The sequence below is a fragment of the Physella acuta genome, unplaced genomic scaffold (assembly GCF_028476545.2).
Source record: "Physella acuta isolate Inbredline_101_S28 unplaced genomic scaffold, ASM2847654v3 ptg002537l, whole genome shotgun sequence".
NCBI classification, from domain to species: domain Eukaryota; kingdom Metazoa; phylum Mollusca; class Gastropoda; family Physidae; genus Physella; species Physella acuta.
Genome location: NW_026734004.1, coordinates 12215 through 31696, shown reverse-complemented (window position 1 = coordinate 31696; position 19482 = coordinate 12215). Strand labels below are relative to the sequence as shown.

Below are 19482 nucleotides of genomic sequence, written 5' to 3'. Positions count from 1 at the left end.
CATCACTGACATATCACATCACTGACACATCACATCACTGACATATCACATCACTGACACATCACATCACTGACACATCACTGACACATCACATCACTGACACATCACATCACTGACATATCACATCACTGACACATCACATTGCTGACACATCACTGACACATCACTGACACATCATTAACACATCGACACATCACATTACTGACACATCACATCACTGACACATCACATCACTGACACATCACATCACTGACATATCACATCACTGACACATCACTGACACATCACTGACAGATCACGTCACTGACACATCACATTAATGACACATCAAATCACTGACACATCACTGACACATCACATCACTGACATATCACATCACTGACACATCACATCACTGACACATCACTGACACATCACTGACACATCACATCACTGACACATCACTGACACATCACTGACACATCACATCACTGACACATCAATGACACATCACATCACTGACACATCATATCACTGACACATCACATCACTGACACATCACTGACACATCACATCACTGACACATCACTGACAAATGACAAATTCACGTGATCCCCAGGCGATCAAGAGCACATGCTCAGGTTGAGGAAAGACATGGACATTGTTCTGGAATATTCTAAAGTCTGGGAGGGTGTGCAGACTAGTCACATCACAGGCAACACCAACAGAAAGTTTATGTAAGTGGACAAAAGTTTATGTAAATTGACAAAAGTTTATGTAAGTGGACAAAAGTTTATGTAAATAGACAAACGTTTATGTAAGTGGACAAAAGTTTATGTAAATAGACAAACGTTTATGTAAGTGGACACAAGTTTATGTAAATTGACAAAAGTTTATGTAAGTGGACAAAAGTTTATGTAAATTGACAAAAGTTTATGTAAGTGGACAAAAGTTTATGTAAATAGACAAACGTTTATGTAAGTGGACAAAAGTTTATGTAAATAGACAAACGTTTATGTAAGTGGACACAAGTTTATGTAAATTGACAAAAGTTTATGTAAGTGGACAAAAGTTTATGTAAGTGGACAAAAGTTTATGTAAATTGACAAAAGTTTATGTAAATAGACAAAAGTTTATGTAAGTGGACAAAATTTTATGTAAGTGAACAAAAGTTTATGTAAGTGGACAAAAGTTTATGTAAGTGGACAAAAGTTTATGTAAGTGGACTACAATCAAACCTTTGTGTCAATTTTGTGGATACAAAAGTTTATGTAAGTGGACAAAAGTTTATGTAAATGGACAAAAGTTTATGTAAGTGGACTACAATCAAACCTTTGTGTCAATTTTGTGGATACAAAAGTTTATGTAAGTGGACAAAAGTTTATGTAAGTGGACACAAGTTTATGTAAATTGACAAAAGTTTATGTAAATTAAACAAAAGTTTATGTAAGTGGACACAAGTTTATGTAAATTGACAAAAGTTTATGTAAATTAAACAAAAGTTTATGTAAGTGGACAAAATTTTATGTAAGTGGACAAAAGTTTATGTAAGTGGACAAAAGTTTATGTAAGTGGACAAAAGTTTATGTAAGTGGACAAAAGTTTATGTAAGTGGACAAAAGTTTATGTAAGTGGCCTACAATCAAACCTTTGTGTCAATTTTGTGGATACAAAAGTTTATGTAAAGGGTTAGAAGATAAAATGGATTTACATTCTTTTGTTTGATTAAAAAAGCAATTGCACATTATAGAGAGAGTGACAAGTGACATGTCAGTTGTATTTGTCAGGTCCGAGTATGACATGTGACATGTCATTTGTATTTGTCAGGTCCGTGTATGACATGTCAGTTGTTGTATTTGTCAGGTCCGAATATGACATGTCAGTTGTTGTATTTGTCAGGTCCGAGTATGACATGTCAGTTGTTGTATTTGTCAGGTCCGAATATGACATGTCAGTTGTTGTATTTGTCAGGTCCGAGTATGACATGTCAGTTGTTGTATTTGTCAGGTCAGAGTATGACATGTCAGTTGTATTTGTCAGGTCAGAATATGACAAGTGTTGGGTCAACTCACGGGAGGACACAAGGTCTGAGGAAAAACAACGCTGCTTCGTGACGACACATCGAGACAGGTAGGTGTCTTAGTTGTGTGAGACAGGTAGGTGTCTTAGTTGTGTGAGACAGGTAGGTGTCTTAGTTGTGTGAGACAGGTAGGTGTCTTAGTTGTGTGAGACAGGTAGGTGTCTTAGTTGTGTGAGACAGGTAGGTGTCTTAGTTGTGTGAGACAGGTAGGTGTCTTAGTTGTGTGAGACAGGTAGGTGTCTTTGTTGTGTGAGACAGGTAGGTGTCTTAGTTGTGTGAGACAGGTAGGTGTCTTAGTTGTGTGAGACAGGTAGGTGTCTTAGTTGTGTGAGACAGGTAGGTGTCTTAGTTGTGTGAGACAGGTAGGTGTCTTAGTTGTGTGAGACAGGTAGGTGTCTTAGTTGTGTGAGACAGGTAGGTGTCTTAGTTGTGTGAGACAGGTAGGTGTCTTAGTTGTGTGAGACAGGTAGGTGTCTTAGTTGTGTGAGACAGGTAGGTGTCTTAGTTGTGTGAGACAGGTAGGTGTCTTAGTTGTGTGAGACAGGTAGGTGTCTTAGCTAGCTGTGTGAGACAGGTAGGTGTCTTAGTTGTGTGAGACAGGTAGGTGTCTTAGTTGTGTGAGACAGGTAGGTGTCTTAGTTGTGTGAGACAGGTAGGTGTCTTAGTTGTGTGAGACAGGTAGGTGTCTTAGCTAGTTGTGTGAGACAGGTAGGTGTCTTAGTTGTGTGAGACAGGTAGGTGTCTTAGTTGTGTGAGACAGGTAGGTGTCTTAGTTGTGTGAGACAGGTAGGTGTCTTAGTTGTGTGAGACAGGTAGGTGTCTCAGTTGTGTGAGACAGGTAGGTGTCTTAGTTGTGTGAGACAGGTAGGTGTCTTAGTTGTGTGAGACAGGTAGGTGTCTTAGTTGTGTGAGACAGGTAGGTGTCTCAGTTGTGTGAGACAGGTAGGTGTCTTAGTTGTGTGAGACAGGTAGGTGTCTTAGTTGTGTGAGACAGGTAGGTGTCTTAGTTGTGTGAGACAGGTAGGTGTCTTTGTTGTGTGAGACAGGTAGGTGTCTTAGCTAGTTGTGTGAGACAGGTAGGTGTCTTAGTTGTGTGAGACAGGTAGGTGTCTTAGTTGTGTGAGACAGGTAGGTGTCTTAGTTGTGTGAGACAGGTAGGTGTCTTAGTTGTGTGAGACAGGTAGGTGTCTTAGTTGTGTGAGACAGGTAGGTGTCTTAGTTGTGTGAGACAGGTAGGTGTCTTAGTTGTGTGAGACAGGTAGGTGTCTTAGCTAGCTGTGTGAGACAGGTAGGTGTCTTAGTTGTGTGAGACAGGTAGGTGTCTTAGTTGTGTGAGACAGGTAGGTGTCTTAGCCAGTTGTGTGAGACAGGTAGGTGTCTTAGTTGTGTGAGACAGGTAGGTGTCTTAGTTGTGTGAGACAGGTAGGTGTCTTAGTTGTGTGAGACAGGTAGGTGTCTTAGTTGTGTGAGACAGGTAGGTGTCTTAGTTGTGTGAGACAGGTAGGTGTCTTAGCTAGCTGTGTGAGACAGGTAGGTGTCTTAGTTGTGTGAGACAGGTAGGTGTCTTAGTTGTGTGAGACAGGTAGGTGTCTTAGTTGTGTGAGACAGGTAGGTGTCTTAGTTGTGTGAGACAGGTAGGTGTCTTAGTTGTGTGAGACAGGTAGGTGTCTTTGTTGTGTGAGACAGGTAGGTGTCTTAGCTAGTTGTGTGAGACAGGTAGGTGTCTTAGTTGTGTGAGACAGGTAGGTGTCTTAGTTGTGTGAGACAGGTAGGTGTCTTAGTTGTGTGAGACAGGTAGGTGTCTTAGTTGTGTGAGACAGGTAGGTGTCTTAGTTGTGTGAGACAGGTAGGTGTCTTAGTTGTGTGAGACAGGTAGGTGTCTTAGTTGTGTGAGACAGGTAGGTGTCTTAGCTAGCTGTGTGAGACAGGTAGGTGTCTTAGTTGTGTGAGACAGGTAGGTGTCTTAGTTGTGTGAGACAGGTAGGTGTCTCAGTTGTGTGAGACAGGTAGGTGTCTTAGTTGTGTGAGACAGGTAGGTGTCTTAGTTGTGTGAGACAGGTAGGTGTCTTAGTTGTGTGAGACAGGTAGGTGTCTCAGTTGTGTGAGACAGGTAGGTGTCTTAGTTGTGTGAGACAGGTAGGTGTCTTAGCTAGCTGTGTGAGACAGGTAGGTGTCTTAGTTGTGTGAGACAGGTAGGTGTCTTAGCCAGTTGTGTGAGACAGGTAGGTGTCTTAGTTGTGTGAGACAGGTAGGTGTCTTAGTTGTGTGAGACAGGTAGGTGTCTTAGTTGTGTGAGACAGGTAGGTGTCTTAGTTGTGTGAGACAGGTAGGTGTCTTAGTTAGTTGTGTGAGACAGGTAGGTGTCTTAGTTGTGTGAGACAGGTAGGTGTCTTAGTTGTGTGAGACAGGTAGGTGTCTTAGTTGTGTGAGACAGGTAGGTGTCTTAGTTGTGTGAGACAGGTAGGTGTCTCAGTTGTGTGAGACAGGTAGGTGTCTTAGTTGTGTGAGACAGGTAGGTGTCTTAGTTGTGTGAGACAGGTAGGTGTCTTAGTTGTGTGAGACAGGTAGGTGTCTCAGTTGTGTGAGACAGGTAGGTGTCTTAGTTGTGTGAGACAGGTAGGTGTCTTAGTTGTGTGAGACAGGTAGGTGTCTTAGTTGTGTGAGACAGGTAGGTGTCTTTGTTGTGTGAGACAGGTAGGTGTCTTAGCTAGTTGTGTGAGACAGGTAGGTGTCTTAGTTGTGTGAGACAGGTAGGTGTCTTAGTTGTGTGAGACAGGTAGGTGTCTTAGTTGTGTGAGACAGGTAGGTGTCTTAGTTGTGTGAGACAGGTAGGTGTCTTAGTTGTGTGAGACAGGTAGGTGTCTTAGTTGTGTGAGACAGGTAGGTGTCTTAGTTGTGTGAGACAGGTAGGTGTCTCAGTTGTGTGAGACAGGTAGGTGTCTTAGTTGTGTGAGACAGGTAGGTGTCTTAGTTGTGTGAGACAGGTAGGTGTCTTAGTTGTGTGAGACAGGTAGGTGTCTCAGTTGTGTGAGACAGGTAGGTGTCTTAGTTGTGTGAGACAGGTAGGTGTCTTAGTTGTGTGAGACAGGTAGGTGTCTTAGTTGTGTGAGACAGGTAGGTGTCTTTGTTGTGTGAGACAGGTAGGTGTCTTAGTTGTGTGAGACAGGTAGGTGTCTTAGTTGTGTGAGACAGGTAGGTGTCTTAGTTGTGTGAGACAGGTAGGTGTCTTAGTTGTGTGAGACAGGTAGGTGTCTTAGTTGTGTGAGACAGGTAGGTGTCTTAGTTGTGTGAGACAGGTAGGTGTCTTAGTTGTGTGAGACAGGTAGGTGTCTTAGTTGTGTGAGACAGGTAGGTGTCTTAGCTAGCTGTGTGAGACAGGTAGGTGTCTTAGTTGTGTGAGACAGGTAGGTGTCTTAGTTGTGTGAGACAGGTAGGTGTCTTAGCCAGTTGTGTGAGACAGGTAGGTGTCTTAGTTGTGTGAGACAGGTAGGTGTCTTAGTTGTGTGAGACAGGTAGGTGTCTTAGTTGTGTGAGACAGGTAGGTGTCTTAGTTGTGTGAGACAGGTAGGTGTCTTAGTTGTGTGAGACAGGTAGGTGTCTTAGCTAGCTGTGTGAGACAGGTAGGTGTCTTAGTTGTGTGAGACAGGTAGGTGTCTTAGTTGTGTGAGACAGGTAGGTGTCTTAGTTGTGTGAGACAGGTAGGTGTCTTAGTTGTGTGAGACAGGTAGGTGTCTTAGTTGTGTGAGACAGGTAGGTGTCTTTGTTGTGTGAGACAGGTAGGTGTCTTAGCTAGTTGTGTGAGACAGGTAGGTGTCTTAGTTGTGTGAGACAGGTAGGTGTCTTAGTTGTGTGAGACAGGTAGGTGTCTTAGTTGTGTGAGACAGGTAGGTGTCTTAGTTGTGTGAGACAGGTAGGTGTCTTAGTTGTGTGAGACAGGTAGGTGTCTTAGTTGTGTGAGACAGGTAGGTGTCTTAGTTGTGTGAGACAGGTAGGTGTCTTAGCTAGCTGTGTGAGACAGGTAGGTGTCTTAGTTGTGTGAGACAGGTAGGTGTCTTAGCCAGTTGTGTGAGACAGGTAGGTGTCTTAGTTGTGTGAGACAGGTAGGTGTCTTAGTTGTGTGAGACAGGTAGGTGTCTTAGTTGTGTGAGACAGGTAGGTGTCTTAGTTGTGTGAGACAGGTAGGTGTCTTAGTTAGTTGTGTGAGACAGGTAGGTGTCTGTAGCAACTCCAGACTTGAAAAGAATCGAATGAAATAAATGAACTCTTTGTCCTCTGAATGTCCTCTGAATGTCCACTGAATGTCCTCTGAATGTCCTCTGAATGCCCTCTGAATGTCCACTGAATGTCCTCTGAATGTCCTATGAATGTCCACTGAATGTCCACTGAATGTCCTATGAATGTCCACTGAATGTCCTCTGAATGTCCTCTGAATGCCCTATGAATGTCCACTGAATGTCCACTGAATGTCCTATGAATGTCCACTGAATGTCCACTGAATGTCCTATGAATGTCCACTGAATGTCCTATGAATGTCCTCTGAATGTCCTATGAATGTCCTCTGAATGTCCTCTGAATGTCCTATGAATGTCCTATGAATGTCCTCTGAATGTCCTCTGAATGTCCTCTGAATGTCCTATGAATGTCCTCTGAATGTCCTATGAATGTCCTATGAATGTCCTATGAATGTCCTCTGAATGTTTTTGTCTCTGTTCCAGGTACGGCATCAAGAACATCTGGATAGGAACCAGCACCGGCTTGACCAGCGTCCTGAGCAGCTCCCAAGACCCTCTAGAACCGTAAGGCACCCTTTCACTCGGAGCATCTTCATTAGAGCTAGTCTTTGAACTTTAGCACTCAAACATGAAATACACCACACCTTGCTCAGACTTTGTTGATTCTTGCCTAGACCATGTTGATTCTTGCCTAGACCATGTTGATTCTTGCCTAGACCATGTTGATTCTTGCCTAGACCATGTTGATTCTTGCCTAGACCATGTTGATTCTTGCCTAGACCATGTTGATTCTTGCCTAGACCATGTTGATTCTTGCCTAGACCATGTTGATTCTTGCCTAGACCATGTTGATTCTTGCCTAGACCATGTTGATTCTTGCCTAGACCATGTTGATTCTTGCCTAGATTTGATGTAGAACTGGATACCATCCAGAGCTTTTACTACCAGATGGCTGTGGACGCCTGGGAAGAAGGCTACAGATTTGTCTTCACTGGTCCGGTTGTCATGTCTCAAAGTAAGTCAAGTTTGAATAGATGGCCACTGTATCAAATACACCTGACCCATGACCCTATATGCCTGACGTTTTACGTTTTTTTATAACAGTGACGAAACTTATGCTTTGGCTAATTGGTAAATAATCTTATAGAACCAAATTTGACTGATCTCACATTAAAAAATAAGTATAAAAACATTTATAGCAAAAGGCTTTTAAATTCACTGAAAATAAGAAAATAAAACTAATTTGCTTTCTTTAATAAAAGCTTTTGTTGCTAAAATGTATAAAAGATCTCACGAACAACCGAAGCTTTTATTAAAGAAAGCAAATTAGATTTATTTTATTATTTTCAGTGAATTTAAAAGCTTATTGCTACTAAGGTTTTTTTTTTATATTTATTTTATTTTCTATCTTTTTAGTTATTCCTAATTTATGACGTCGACACGACTTAAAATATTTATTTCAAAACACAATCTTTAGCTCGCGATATCTGAAAGACGATTATCTGATGACGAAAGCACCCGTCCGTATTAGGGTGTCGCCTAAGATTTTAAACTTCATTATAGTTCAAGTTCTGTTATTGAATATAGTAATCTATCAAGTAATTAAATTGTGTTATCTTCCCTTAGTTTCGAAACCGTTTAATTAATTTTAATGACTAATTAAACATCTAATTAAATTTAAAAAATGATAGACTTGGATTGCCGTAAGAACTGAACGTATCTGGAAAGTTTGAACGAAATCGATGCATTAGAAATGGGTCTAAACTTACAAGAGCTGCCACAAACCCTCAAACAAACTACAAACAAACAAACAAACAGACGTTGCGAACTCAATAAAAGCTTGTAAAAAACGTGACTGTGCCAAGGATTTAGACAGTCTCTCTTGTCTTAGGGCCGATTGACATCAACACGAGCTACGTCACCATAGCAACGGCTGAGCTGGTGGGACTCAACAGATCAGCCCAAGTGCCGGCAGCCGTCGTGGCCTTCACCATGCAGTACAGCGCCTTCTACGACATCTTCGAGCAGCAGGTCTTCTCCTGCACCAACAACTGTCAGTACACCTGTAAGGACACAGAGGTGAGCCTCGCTCGTGGGGTCAGGGGTCAGCCTCGCTCGTGGGGTCAGAGGTCAGCCTCGCTCGTGGGGGGTCAGAGGTGAGCTTCGCTCGTGGGTCACCCTCGCTCGGGGGGGGGGGGGGTCAGAGGTCAGCCTCGCTCGTGGGGTCAGGGGTGTGTCAACTCTAGATTGTATCCTGGGTCATTGTTTTAGTCTACTCCGCTTATACTTCCCCCCCCCCCCCACCCACTCCCCAATTATTGTTATTTCTTGATGTTTCTTGTGTTAGGTTTGAATACAAATACTTCACATCTTAACATTGAATGTTATGAATGTTAACATCCGAATGAATATTAACCTTTGTATGAATGTTAACCTTTGTATGAATGTTAACCTCTATACGAATGTTAACCATGAATGTTAACCATGAATGTTAACCTTTGTATGAATTTTAACCTCTGTATGAATGTTAACCATGAATGTTAACCTGTGTATTTCTCTGTGCAGAACTTCCTGTGTTACCTAGTGGATCACAACGGTTACATTTTGATTTCTTCAGAACACGACAGAAATGGGGTAGGTGGCAAACCATCACATTTAGAAATAACAGGCCATGTTTCACAAGGCGACCTCTAGAACAGGTTTCACAAGGCGACCTCTAGAACAGGTTTTACAAGGTCATGCAACCTCTAGAACAGGTTTTACAAGGTCATGCAACCTCTAGAACAGGTTTTACAAGGTCATGCAACCTCTAGAACAGGTTTTACAAGGTCACGCGACCTCTAGAATAGGTTTTACAAGGTCATGTCACTTCTGGGACATGATGTCAGTGATGTCATGCTTGTGACGTCATACATTTGTAAAATTCCAAAGTTTAGCTGAACATAATGCCACACAGCCAAAGTTTAGCTGAAGATAATGTCACACAGCCATAGTTTAGCTGAACATAATGTCACACAGCCAAAGTTTAGCTTAAGATAATGTCACACAGCCATAGTTTAGCTGAACATAATGTCACACAGCCAAAGTTTAGCTGAAGATAATGTCACACAGCCATAGTTTAGCTGAACATAATGTCTCACACAGCCAAAGTTTAGCTGAAGATAATGTCACACAGCCATAGTTTAGCCGAAGATAATGTCACACAGCCATAGTTTAGCTTAAGATAATATCACACAGCCATAGTTTAGCCGAAGATAATGTCACACAGCCAAAGTTTAGCTGAAGATAATGTCACACAGCCATAGTTTAACTTAAGATAATGTCACACAGCCATAGTTTAGCTGAAGATAATGTCCTATCTTTCAGACCGGGATGTTCCTGGGTCAACATAATGGACGGCTCATGAGGGCGCTGCTAAATGACAACATATTCAAAGTGTGAGTAGTCGCCCTTAGTGACATGACAGTCGTCATTACATGTCACTCTTCATGCCATATGAAATCTGAAGACATCACATCAATCATTGGCATCACAATGAAATCAACTTCATATGTCATCTGAGTTACATCTAAATGACATGAAATGAATGACACCATCATTACCACATAATTCGTTTCATTTTAAAGACTTACCACTCACCCACACACCACACCACCCACACACCACATCACATCACCCAAACACCACCTCCCCCACATACCACCTCACCCCCACATAACTTCACTCACACACCACTTCACCCACACACCACACCACCCAGAAACCACACTACGTCACCCACACCACTTCACCCAAACACCACCTAACCCACACACCACTTCACTCATACACTACCTCAACCACACCACTCACCCACACACCACCTCACTCACACACCACACCACCCAGAAACCACATCACCCAAACACCTCCTCACCCACACCACTCACCCACACACCACCTCACTCACACACCACGTAACCCACACGCATACCATTTTTCCCAACAGAATCCAGATTACAGATTATCAAAGTACTTGTGAAATCAAAGTCGACATGAAAAAATCCAGTGCATCAAGTAGCACCAGAAATGTAAGTTATAGACAAAGACATTTACATGCACACATAGACCAGGGGCGGAACTACAGTGCCGCCAGACCCCGCAATGCGGGGGGGGGGGGGGCCTACGCCATTTAGGGGGCCCAGAGCCGACAATAATTAAAAAAAAAAAAAAAAAAAAAAAAAAAAAAAATTTATAGTAATAAAAAAATTAAATTATCTTTTATTTTTTGACTTTTGGTTGTTTTGTAAAAAATTACCGTAGCTGCGGTTGGATTATCTTTATTCTATAGATACCACCCCACGCTTTTGTATATTCTTTTTCCCTTTGCTTTTAAACCACTGTGAAAGCCGAGTCTTTCTCCTACAATTAAACTTATCAAAGATAAGCAAATGTTCCAACCACTTCCATGACTTATTTCCCCTTTTTTTTTAAAAAAATAGTCAAATAGGGGTGATCATAAGCTCCTTTTAATAGATTTGTTATAAACAAATTAAAAAACCATTTACTTCTCTTAATTATTTTTTTTTATAAGTAATTACTAAAGAATGACATGCTATAAAAAGAAAATGTACAAATCAATAATATTTAAAAAATTAATAATATAAATACAAAAAAAAAAACCATAAAAATAAACATAACACGAGACACCATTACTTATACAAAGCTTTAATGTTTTATATCATTTTTGACCGACTGAAGGCTAAGATGGTTTCTATCAGAAATTAATTAAAACTGATTTTTACAAAACACACTATTGCACTAACTCACTTGACATGAAGTTGAAATTTTTTTAAATTGATGTATCTCAAATCCCGAACAGGCCAGTATAATGAGTATCTTATGTTCGTATATTGTGATTGTATATATACCATATCATATATAGGCCTATATATATATATGTATATATATATATATATATATATATATATATATATATATATATATATATATATATATATATATATATATATGGGGGGGGGGGGCTAAAAAATTTTTTTGCGGGGTGGCCCTTTTTTTCTAGTTCCGCCACTGACATAGACAAAGATATTTACATGCACACATAGACAAAGACATCTTGCCTTTGATTGAAACAAATATAAAACCTCATTAACAATAAACTTTTTAATGTACTGAAAGAATGAGATCGAAAATGTATTTCCTATAATAAAAACTTCGGTAGCTCATGCGATCTCTTACATATTTTAGCGACCTAAGCTCTTATTTAAGACAGCTAATATTAGTTTTATTTTCATATTCTCAGTGCATTTTTAAGTTTATTATTATAAAGGTGTTTAAGTTTTTTTCACTTTTTAATAATTTATTCTAAATAAAGTATATACTACATAAGCCCATAAACATAAACAAAGAAAACATTGTGAACAAAATAAAAGCTTTTTAAATGTGACCACAACTATCTTTGTTTCAGCCACTTCAGATGATTTCCAGATTCTTTTTCTGGCTGATTTCTGAATTCGTCTTGTAAGTCCTTTGTTTATTCATGTGTGGTAGTTCTATACCCACATGTACATTCAAGCATTTATTTATATATACATTACATTATGATGTATACTTACATTTACATAAACAATAATGTCAGTCGCTGGGTAGTGTTTCATTCCGTCAGTTATCGTTTTACAGCGTGACATAGAAGCAATGCTTGTGTGTTCTGTGAATCCTACTCAAACTAAATATCATCAATTTAACAGGGAATTCTATGTTCGATACACAATATTTTGATCTTTTTTTCAGATTTTTATCGGACTGGAATGTCTTGAGTTTTTTGCCTTCAGTTGGTGGAGGTAAGCCAGACATTGCTGTCAACACCACATTGTTGTCGCCACATGATTGTGTTGTCGCCACATGATTGTGTTGTCGCCACATGATTGTGTTGTCGCCACGTGATTGTGTTGTCGCCACATGATTGTGTTGTCGCCACATGATTGTGTTGTCCAGCCCTCAACTGACCACTACCGTTGTCCACAGACAAAGAGCAGTGTGAGAAGAACGTCGACGCCGAAGACCACCTGGCCAAGTTCCTGCTGTGTAATTTCGTCATCGACATAGATCTGAACGAGCGGTTCGAGGGCGACTACGTCTTCAACCAGCGTCAGTGCTCCAACAGTCTCAAGCGCTACATGCTCAACCACCAGGAGCTGCAGGCTAGGAACAAAAGCCAAGCCTTCGCTGACTGCGTCTCTCAGTGTAGCTCCAAGACTAATCAGTAAGTGGGACATGACCTACATAAACCACAAAGTGGGACATGACCTACATAAACCACACATTGGGACATGACCTACACAAACCATAAAGTGGGACATGACCTAAATAAACCACAAAGTGGGACATGTCCTACATAAACCACTAAGTGGGACATGACCTTCATAAACCACAAAGTGGGACATGACCTAAATAAACCACTAAGTGGGACATGACCTACATAAACCGCAAAGTGGGACATGACCTACATAAACCACCAATTGACGATGTCTCCAGGTTCTATGAGGCCAGGTGGATGAACGAGACCAACATGATGTTTGTTGTCATGGACGTCAGCTGTGTCAGCTGTTCCAACGACAGCGCCGAGAACAGCAGCCACCTGCTGCACTACAGCAGCGACGACCAGCTGTTTTCCTTTGACATCCGGCCGGTGGAAATTATTTATATCCTTCCAAACTACAGGGCCACTGACTCGACTATAGGTTTACAGTACTGGACTTGTAGCTAACTCTTTAAATCTTAAAGGATGGGTGGGGTATCTTAAGGGATGGGTGGAGTATCTTAAGGGATGGGTGGGGTATCTTAAGGGATGGGTGGGGGTTATCTTAACTGAATGGGTGGGGTATTTAGCTTCTAAAGCATCATGTCGTTCATATGTGATTTATATCCCGGCAGAAAGTACTTAACGGCAACACCTAACAATTTAAAAATTCCTCTCAAACAATGGGGCCCCTGACATTGGGGCCCCTGTAAAGTTTGCTTCCTTGTTTAAAACGTCAAGTCCCCATTGAAACCTGGCAGTTTAGGGCGTGTTCAGGGCTATGTCTCGCCACATTTACTACACCTACTATACCTACTTCACCTACTACACCTACTATACCTACTACACCTCCTATACCTACTATACCTCCTATACCTAAATTGAGTAATATTCAGAACTAATTAGTACATTGTTTTATTTTGTTAATCTTACGTTAAATTAATCTGTAAACATTTCAACTTCATAACACATGCCTCCCAACGGGCCAGCCCTGAGATTTTTTAACTTAAAATAATCAACTTAAAACAATTAACTTGATACAATTATGTTAAAAAAATTAATTAAAAAATAATTAACTTAAAATAATCTTCTTAAAATATCTACTTGTAAGAATAAATTAACTTAAAATAACAAACTCAAAACGATAAAATATTAAACTGGAAGTGATCTCCCCTAAACTTTCTCGAATATTCTTGTATAACACTACTTCACGGGGGGTAGCAACTCGGGATATAGACAATATTTTTAATCAATTTTCAATTAGTTCTACTTTTAAAAAATAGAATAGAATCTCATACAAAAAAGAATTGCACACCAAGTGAACGACAAATAATATGTGTATAATAGTGCGAAATGTTATCTATATACTACTAAAACTCAACTTTGTTTACGTGTTTGAATATTTATTTGTTTGTTTGTTTGTCTGATTTCTTACTGTAAGGAAACTGCTTTATATGGGGGGGGGGGGGGGGGCTGTAAAATAGTATGTAGGTAGAGAATAATTTTTGATTGCAGACAGACTTTTAATCACACATTTATTTAAAGACGTTAATTAATTTATTGATTTATTCATAGGTAGATTAACCACATTTTTTAAAAAAAGATTTGAAAAACCACTACACTCGACGGAAACAGTGACGTCACATGATATGTTTATTTTTTTACATCAATAATGGCGGCCTATCGAAGAAGATTGTGTTCCCATTCCAATGTTTAACGCGTTCTAAAGCTAATTTTCTGTCGGCTTTAACTTTAACAATACGTCCGTTTGCTGTATTTATTACGTTCCAACACTTTTCAACTGTCTTTTTCATTTATTTTTACGATAATTTCTCTAGATCTACAATCTGTCCAAGAAAGTTATTTATAGATCTAGAATCTAGGTCAAATCAAAGATTTATTAGTTATAAATACAATCCACAAAAAAAACGAGACTTAAGCAAAAAACAGTGTTCTTAAAAACGCTGTTAATTACAAACTAATTTAAAGCCGTTAATTAATTTATTGATATATTCATGGGTAAATTAACCACATTATTATAAAAGTTTAAAACAAAGACTTTAGTAATAGTAAAAAGATTTATTTTCTTTGAACAACAATGTTTTCAATTATTTTTCCAAAGGCCAGAGGCGTAGCGAGGGGGGGGGGGGGCGGGGGGGGACATATGTCCCTGGGCGCCGACCTTAGGGGGGGGGGGCGCCAAATTGAAAGTTTGAGGGGGGGGGTGCAAATGAAAAGTTCGAGGGGGGTGCAAATCGAAAATTTGCTCCCGAGGGGGGCGCCAAATTGAAAGTATGTCCCCGGGCGCCGGGAAGGGTCGCTACGCCTCTGCCAAAGGCCTACATGTGAATGATAAGGTTGACTAGCGGGACACTGGGCAGGTGAAGTAGGGTTGAGTAAGTCACCTGTGACGTCAGTATATGAAGGGATAGTCCGAAATCGTTGTTTTCGGTGTTTTTAAAAGATAAAAAACATATGTTTGAATGTGGGGTCTGTTTTTTTGTGACGATAAGTGACACTGCAGTAGCGTAGCGAGGGGGTAGGGGCGGGGGGTACATATGTCCCCTAGGGGGCGCCAAAATGGGTTGGAAAAATAAATTGAAAGGTTGAGGGGGGTGCAAATCGAAATCTTGTGGGAGGGGGGGGGGGGGTGGTGCACATCGAAAGTTTGAGGGGGGTGCATATCGAAATCTTGCCGGGAGGGGGGGGGTTCAAATCGAAAAGTTTGTCCCCGGGCACCGGGAAGGGTCGCTACGCCTCTGAGTGACAGACGTGATGTTTTTTATGGATGACCCCCGAAACCCACAGTTATCCAACGGATGACGGGTAGTCTAGTTAGTATTATAAATTCACATCCGTTTTTTTTTTTTGAGGAATCGGAAATAGCGTAAATTAATACTTCCAATCAACGGAAATTACTCAAAATTTGACAGAAGGCGGAGAATTAGATCTTTTTCTTACATGTGAAATTTCATTTATCTATCTGAAATAGTATTCAAGTTATCGGCTTTTAAAAAAAAAAAAACTTAAAGTAGATTAAGTTCCACTTCCGGTTATCGGAAATCGCTGAAAAGTTGATATAGATCTACACAATTGATATAATACTTATATATGAAATTTCATCAACCTAGGTGTAACGGTACTCAAGTTATCGTGTTCACAGACACACACACACACACACACACACACACACATACGGACAAAATTGCAAAACTGTGTTTTTCCGACTCAAGGCGGGGTAAAACGACTTCGATTTTTTGCACGATTACATTACTTCCTCTTTACTTCGTATACAAGAAAGTAAAATTGTATCTTCAAATTAGCATAATATACCTGCTACATTGAACAGAACTAGACAGACCAGAACTGCACAGAACAGAACAGAACTGGACTGGACTGGACAGAACAGAACTGGGCCTAACAGAACGAAATAGAATAGTCCATGCGAACCGTTAGCAGAAAAGCACACAATACTTCAGCTACTGGACTAAAATCTGAAAGCCAGAAAGTAAACTATATTACGGAACAAAATAGAATTGTGAGAACATTTGAAGTAAGAAAAAAAAAATGTTTTATAAACAAAGAACGGTCGAAACGAAGAAAAGATTCTAAAATTCTTGTATTTTGCCTGGATAGTAAAATTTGACAATTGCTTGGTACAAGTTTTTATTACAAGATTTTTGTATTATTTATATCCTCATGCTTTGTCTTTTGTCGTGCTTGGTAGCCGATAGAAACTGACAAGCGAAATTTCAACCACTATTAATAGACCAATTACTCGCAAACTTGGCACGTGGTAAGGGTCCAATGACGATGCAGTGTGACATTAAATGTGACGTAATAGTTTGCTTAATTGCTTTTTAAAGAATTAATTAACATTCGAAATTTAAAGTACTTTTTCTCGCGGTATTATACGCAAAATGTTTGTGTTAATTTGGTGTGCACATGTTTTTAGTTATGTAATTCTATTGTTTTAAAATTTTTAAAGATTTGAAATTGTTAAAAGTAAAAAATAGCAAATTTCCATACAATAATTCGCTAAAAATTAGAAAATAAATTATGTTCTTTAAATGTATAATAATGCACCTCGATTAAAAAATTGTAAATTAAAGTTTGGGTCATTTTTTTATCTTTTTAATCCTCCACTCAAATTTAAGAAGCGACCCTACGCTTTTCTTTTTAGTTTTTTAAATAGCACTGCATTATTAGATATTTAAAAAAAAGTTTTCTACTTTTTAGTGCTTTATTATATAAAAAATTGTTTTTAAAACGTATCTGTATTAATTTTTAAGATTTATTTCTTAAAACTGGGGAACGGGACAATTTTTCTGCAGACATATTTCCTGCTGGTGAGAAAAATCAGGTGTCCGTTATATTGTTAGTATGAGCTACACTTTATAAACATAGGTGATTGTCTGATTGCTTCATGTGGTATTCTAATGCCTGAAGTGTCCGAGTTGTAGCCTTGATGTGTCGATTTGTAGCCTTGATGTGTCCGTGTTGTAGCCTTGATGTGTCCGTGTTGTAGCCTTGATGTGTCTGTGTTGTAGCCTTGATGTGTCGATTTGTAGCCTTGATGTGTCCGTGTTGTAGCCTTGATGTGTCCGTGTTGTAGCCTTGATGTGTCAGTGTTGTAGCCTTGATGTGTTCGTGTTGTAGCCTTGATGTGTCTGGGTTGTAGCCTTGATGTGTCCGTGTTGTAGCCTTGATGTGTCCGTATTGTAGCCTTGATGTGTCCGTGTTGTAGCCTTGATGTGTCCGTGTTGTAGCCTTGATGTGTCCGTGTTGTAGTCTTGATGTGTCTGTGTTGTAGTCTTGATGTGTCCGTGTTGTAGCCTTGATGTGTCCGTGTTGTAGTCTTGATGTGTCCGTGTTGTAGCCTTGATATGTCCGTGTTGTAGCCTTGATGTGTCCGTGTTGTAGCCTTTATGTGTCCGAGTTGTAGCCTTGACCAGCCGACACACGATGAAGCCACACAGTGTCAGATCCCATTCAACTTTTCCACACAGATGAAGCGCATCGACAGCACTCGCACAGGAACATCACTCTGTCTGGATTCTGCCAATGATGTAAGCACATAACTTCATGGTGTAAGCACATAACTTCATGGTGTAAGCACATAACTTCATGGTGTAAACACATAACCTCATGATGTTAGCACATAACTTCATGGTGTAAGCACATAACTTCATAATGTAAGCACATAGCTTCATGATGTAAGCACATAACTTCATGATGTAAGCACATAACCTCATGATGTAAGCACATAACCTCATGATGTAAGCACATAACTTCATGATGTAAGCACATAACCTCATGATGTAAGCACATAACTTTATGATGTAAGCACATAACCTCATGATGTAAGCACATAACTTCATAATGTAAGCACATAGCTTCATGATGTAAGCACATAACTTCGTGATGTAAGCACATAACTTGATGATGTAAGCACATAACTTCACATTCACATGAACCTGCCAACACACAATTTGACTACAGCTTCCACCACACCCTCTCACTCTTCGTCACACACAGCTAAAATAAATGTCTGCTAGTTACATTTATATATATATATATATATATATATATATATATATATATATATATATATATATATATATATATATATATATATATATATATTACTAGCGTACCCGTCTCCGCGCGTTGCCGCGGAGATAGAAGAAAGTCTGACAATTATCAAAGAAGGGGTTTTATCAACGCTTTACCAATCCTATATTCTTAGATATGTTACCTTGTTTTCTAAAACACCCCGAATTATAATAATAAGCTATATAATATAGATATATAATACTATAATACCCCATCTTATGCATAATCTATCGCATTGTTTAAAACGAACGTAGGCGCTATAGCGCTCACAGGATAGCCCGGGTCGCCAAATAGCAACCTGCCGGGGCCCTTACGAACGCATCTGATTTAAGTTAGTGAACGAATATAATTCCCCATGTTATCCATAGTCTATCACACTGTTTAAAACGAACAAAGGCACTATAGTGCTCAAGGGATAGCTCAGGGCGCCAAATTGCACCCTGCCTGGGCGCCGGCGAAATCGCCTGATTAAATTTAGTGAACAACTATAGCTCCCCATCTGATACATATTATATCGCACTGTTTAAAACGAACATAGGCGCCACTGCGCTCACGGCAAAGCCCGGGGCGTCAAATCGCCCATGCGAAATTGATTTTTTCCCCAACAGAAACTTTCGCGGGAGTATTCTCATCAATTCCCCAAAGTTTCATGGCACTCAGATGAACGTTGTTAAACCGCTTCGGACCTTAAGAGAAAAATCACACCCTCCCGGGGCGCCGCCCGTGAGGAATTGTAACTGTTTTCGTAGATACTTATCCAGAAGTACTCTCAACAAATTCGCAAAATTTCATGGCGGTCAGACAGACAGACAGACAAGCACACACACACACACATACATACTTGTTATATCTATCAGCTGGCTGGTAGTGTGTCAGTCCTTCCTTCCTTTCTTCCATCCACACGTCAGCACTATAGATTCTATCCAACCATCAGCACTATAGATTCTATCCACACGTCAACACTATAGATTCTATCCACACGTCAGCATTATAGATTCTATCCACACGTTAGCACTATAGATTCTATCCACACGTTAGCACTATAGATTATATCCACACGTCAGCACTATAGATTCTATCCACACGTCAGCACTATAGATTCTATCCACACGTTAGCACTATAGATTCTATCCACACGTTAGCACTATAGATTCTAGAACCATAAACACCACATGCCGTGATTTTACTTGCATTGCCTTATTATAAGTTATGGAGCAGGGTCTATTTAAGTAACGACTTAACTTTTTTGATTGTTGGCAAAGTTTTTACTTTTTTTG

The 19482-nt window shown here is 39.9% G+C and overlaps 1 protein-coding gene across 1 annotated transcript in view; it reads left to right on the top strand.

Annotated features, from left to right (window-relative positions):
• The window catches only part of LOC131933513 (voltage-dependent calcium channel subunit alpha-2/delta-3), a gene marked incomplete at its 5' end in the record, with an annotated part of 35577 nt that extends 22520 nt beyond the window's left edge, over positions 1-13057 (top strand). Inside the window, 12 exon segments of the mRNA XM_059290260.1 lie at positions 599-716; positions 2020-2109; positions 6775-6855; positions 7197-7306; positions 8183-8370; positions 8857-8925; positions 9658-9728; positions 10280-10361; positions 11759-11811; positions 12082-12131; positions 12316-12553; positions 12826-13057. Coding sequence (XP_059146243.1) covers positions 599-716; positions 2020-2109; positions 6775-6855; positions 7197-7306; positions 8183-8370; positions 8857-8925; positions 9658-9728; positions 10280-10361; positions 11759-11811; positions 12082-12131; positions 12316-12553; positions 12826-13057 — 1382 coding nt within the window.
• Between the last annotated feature and the right edge of the window lie 6425 nt (positions 13058-19482).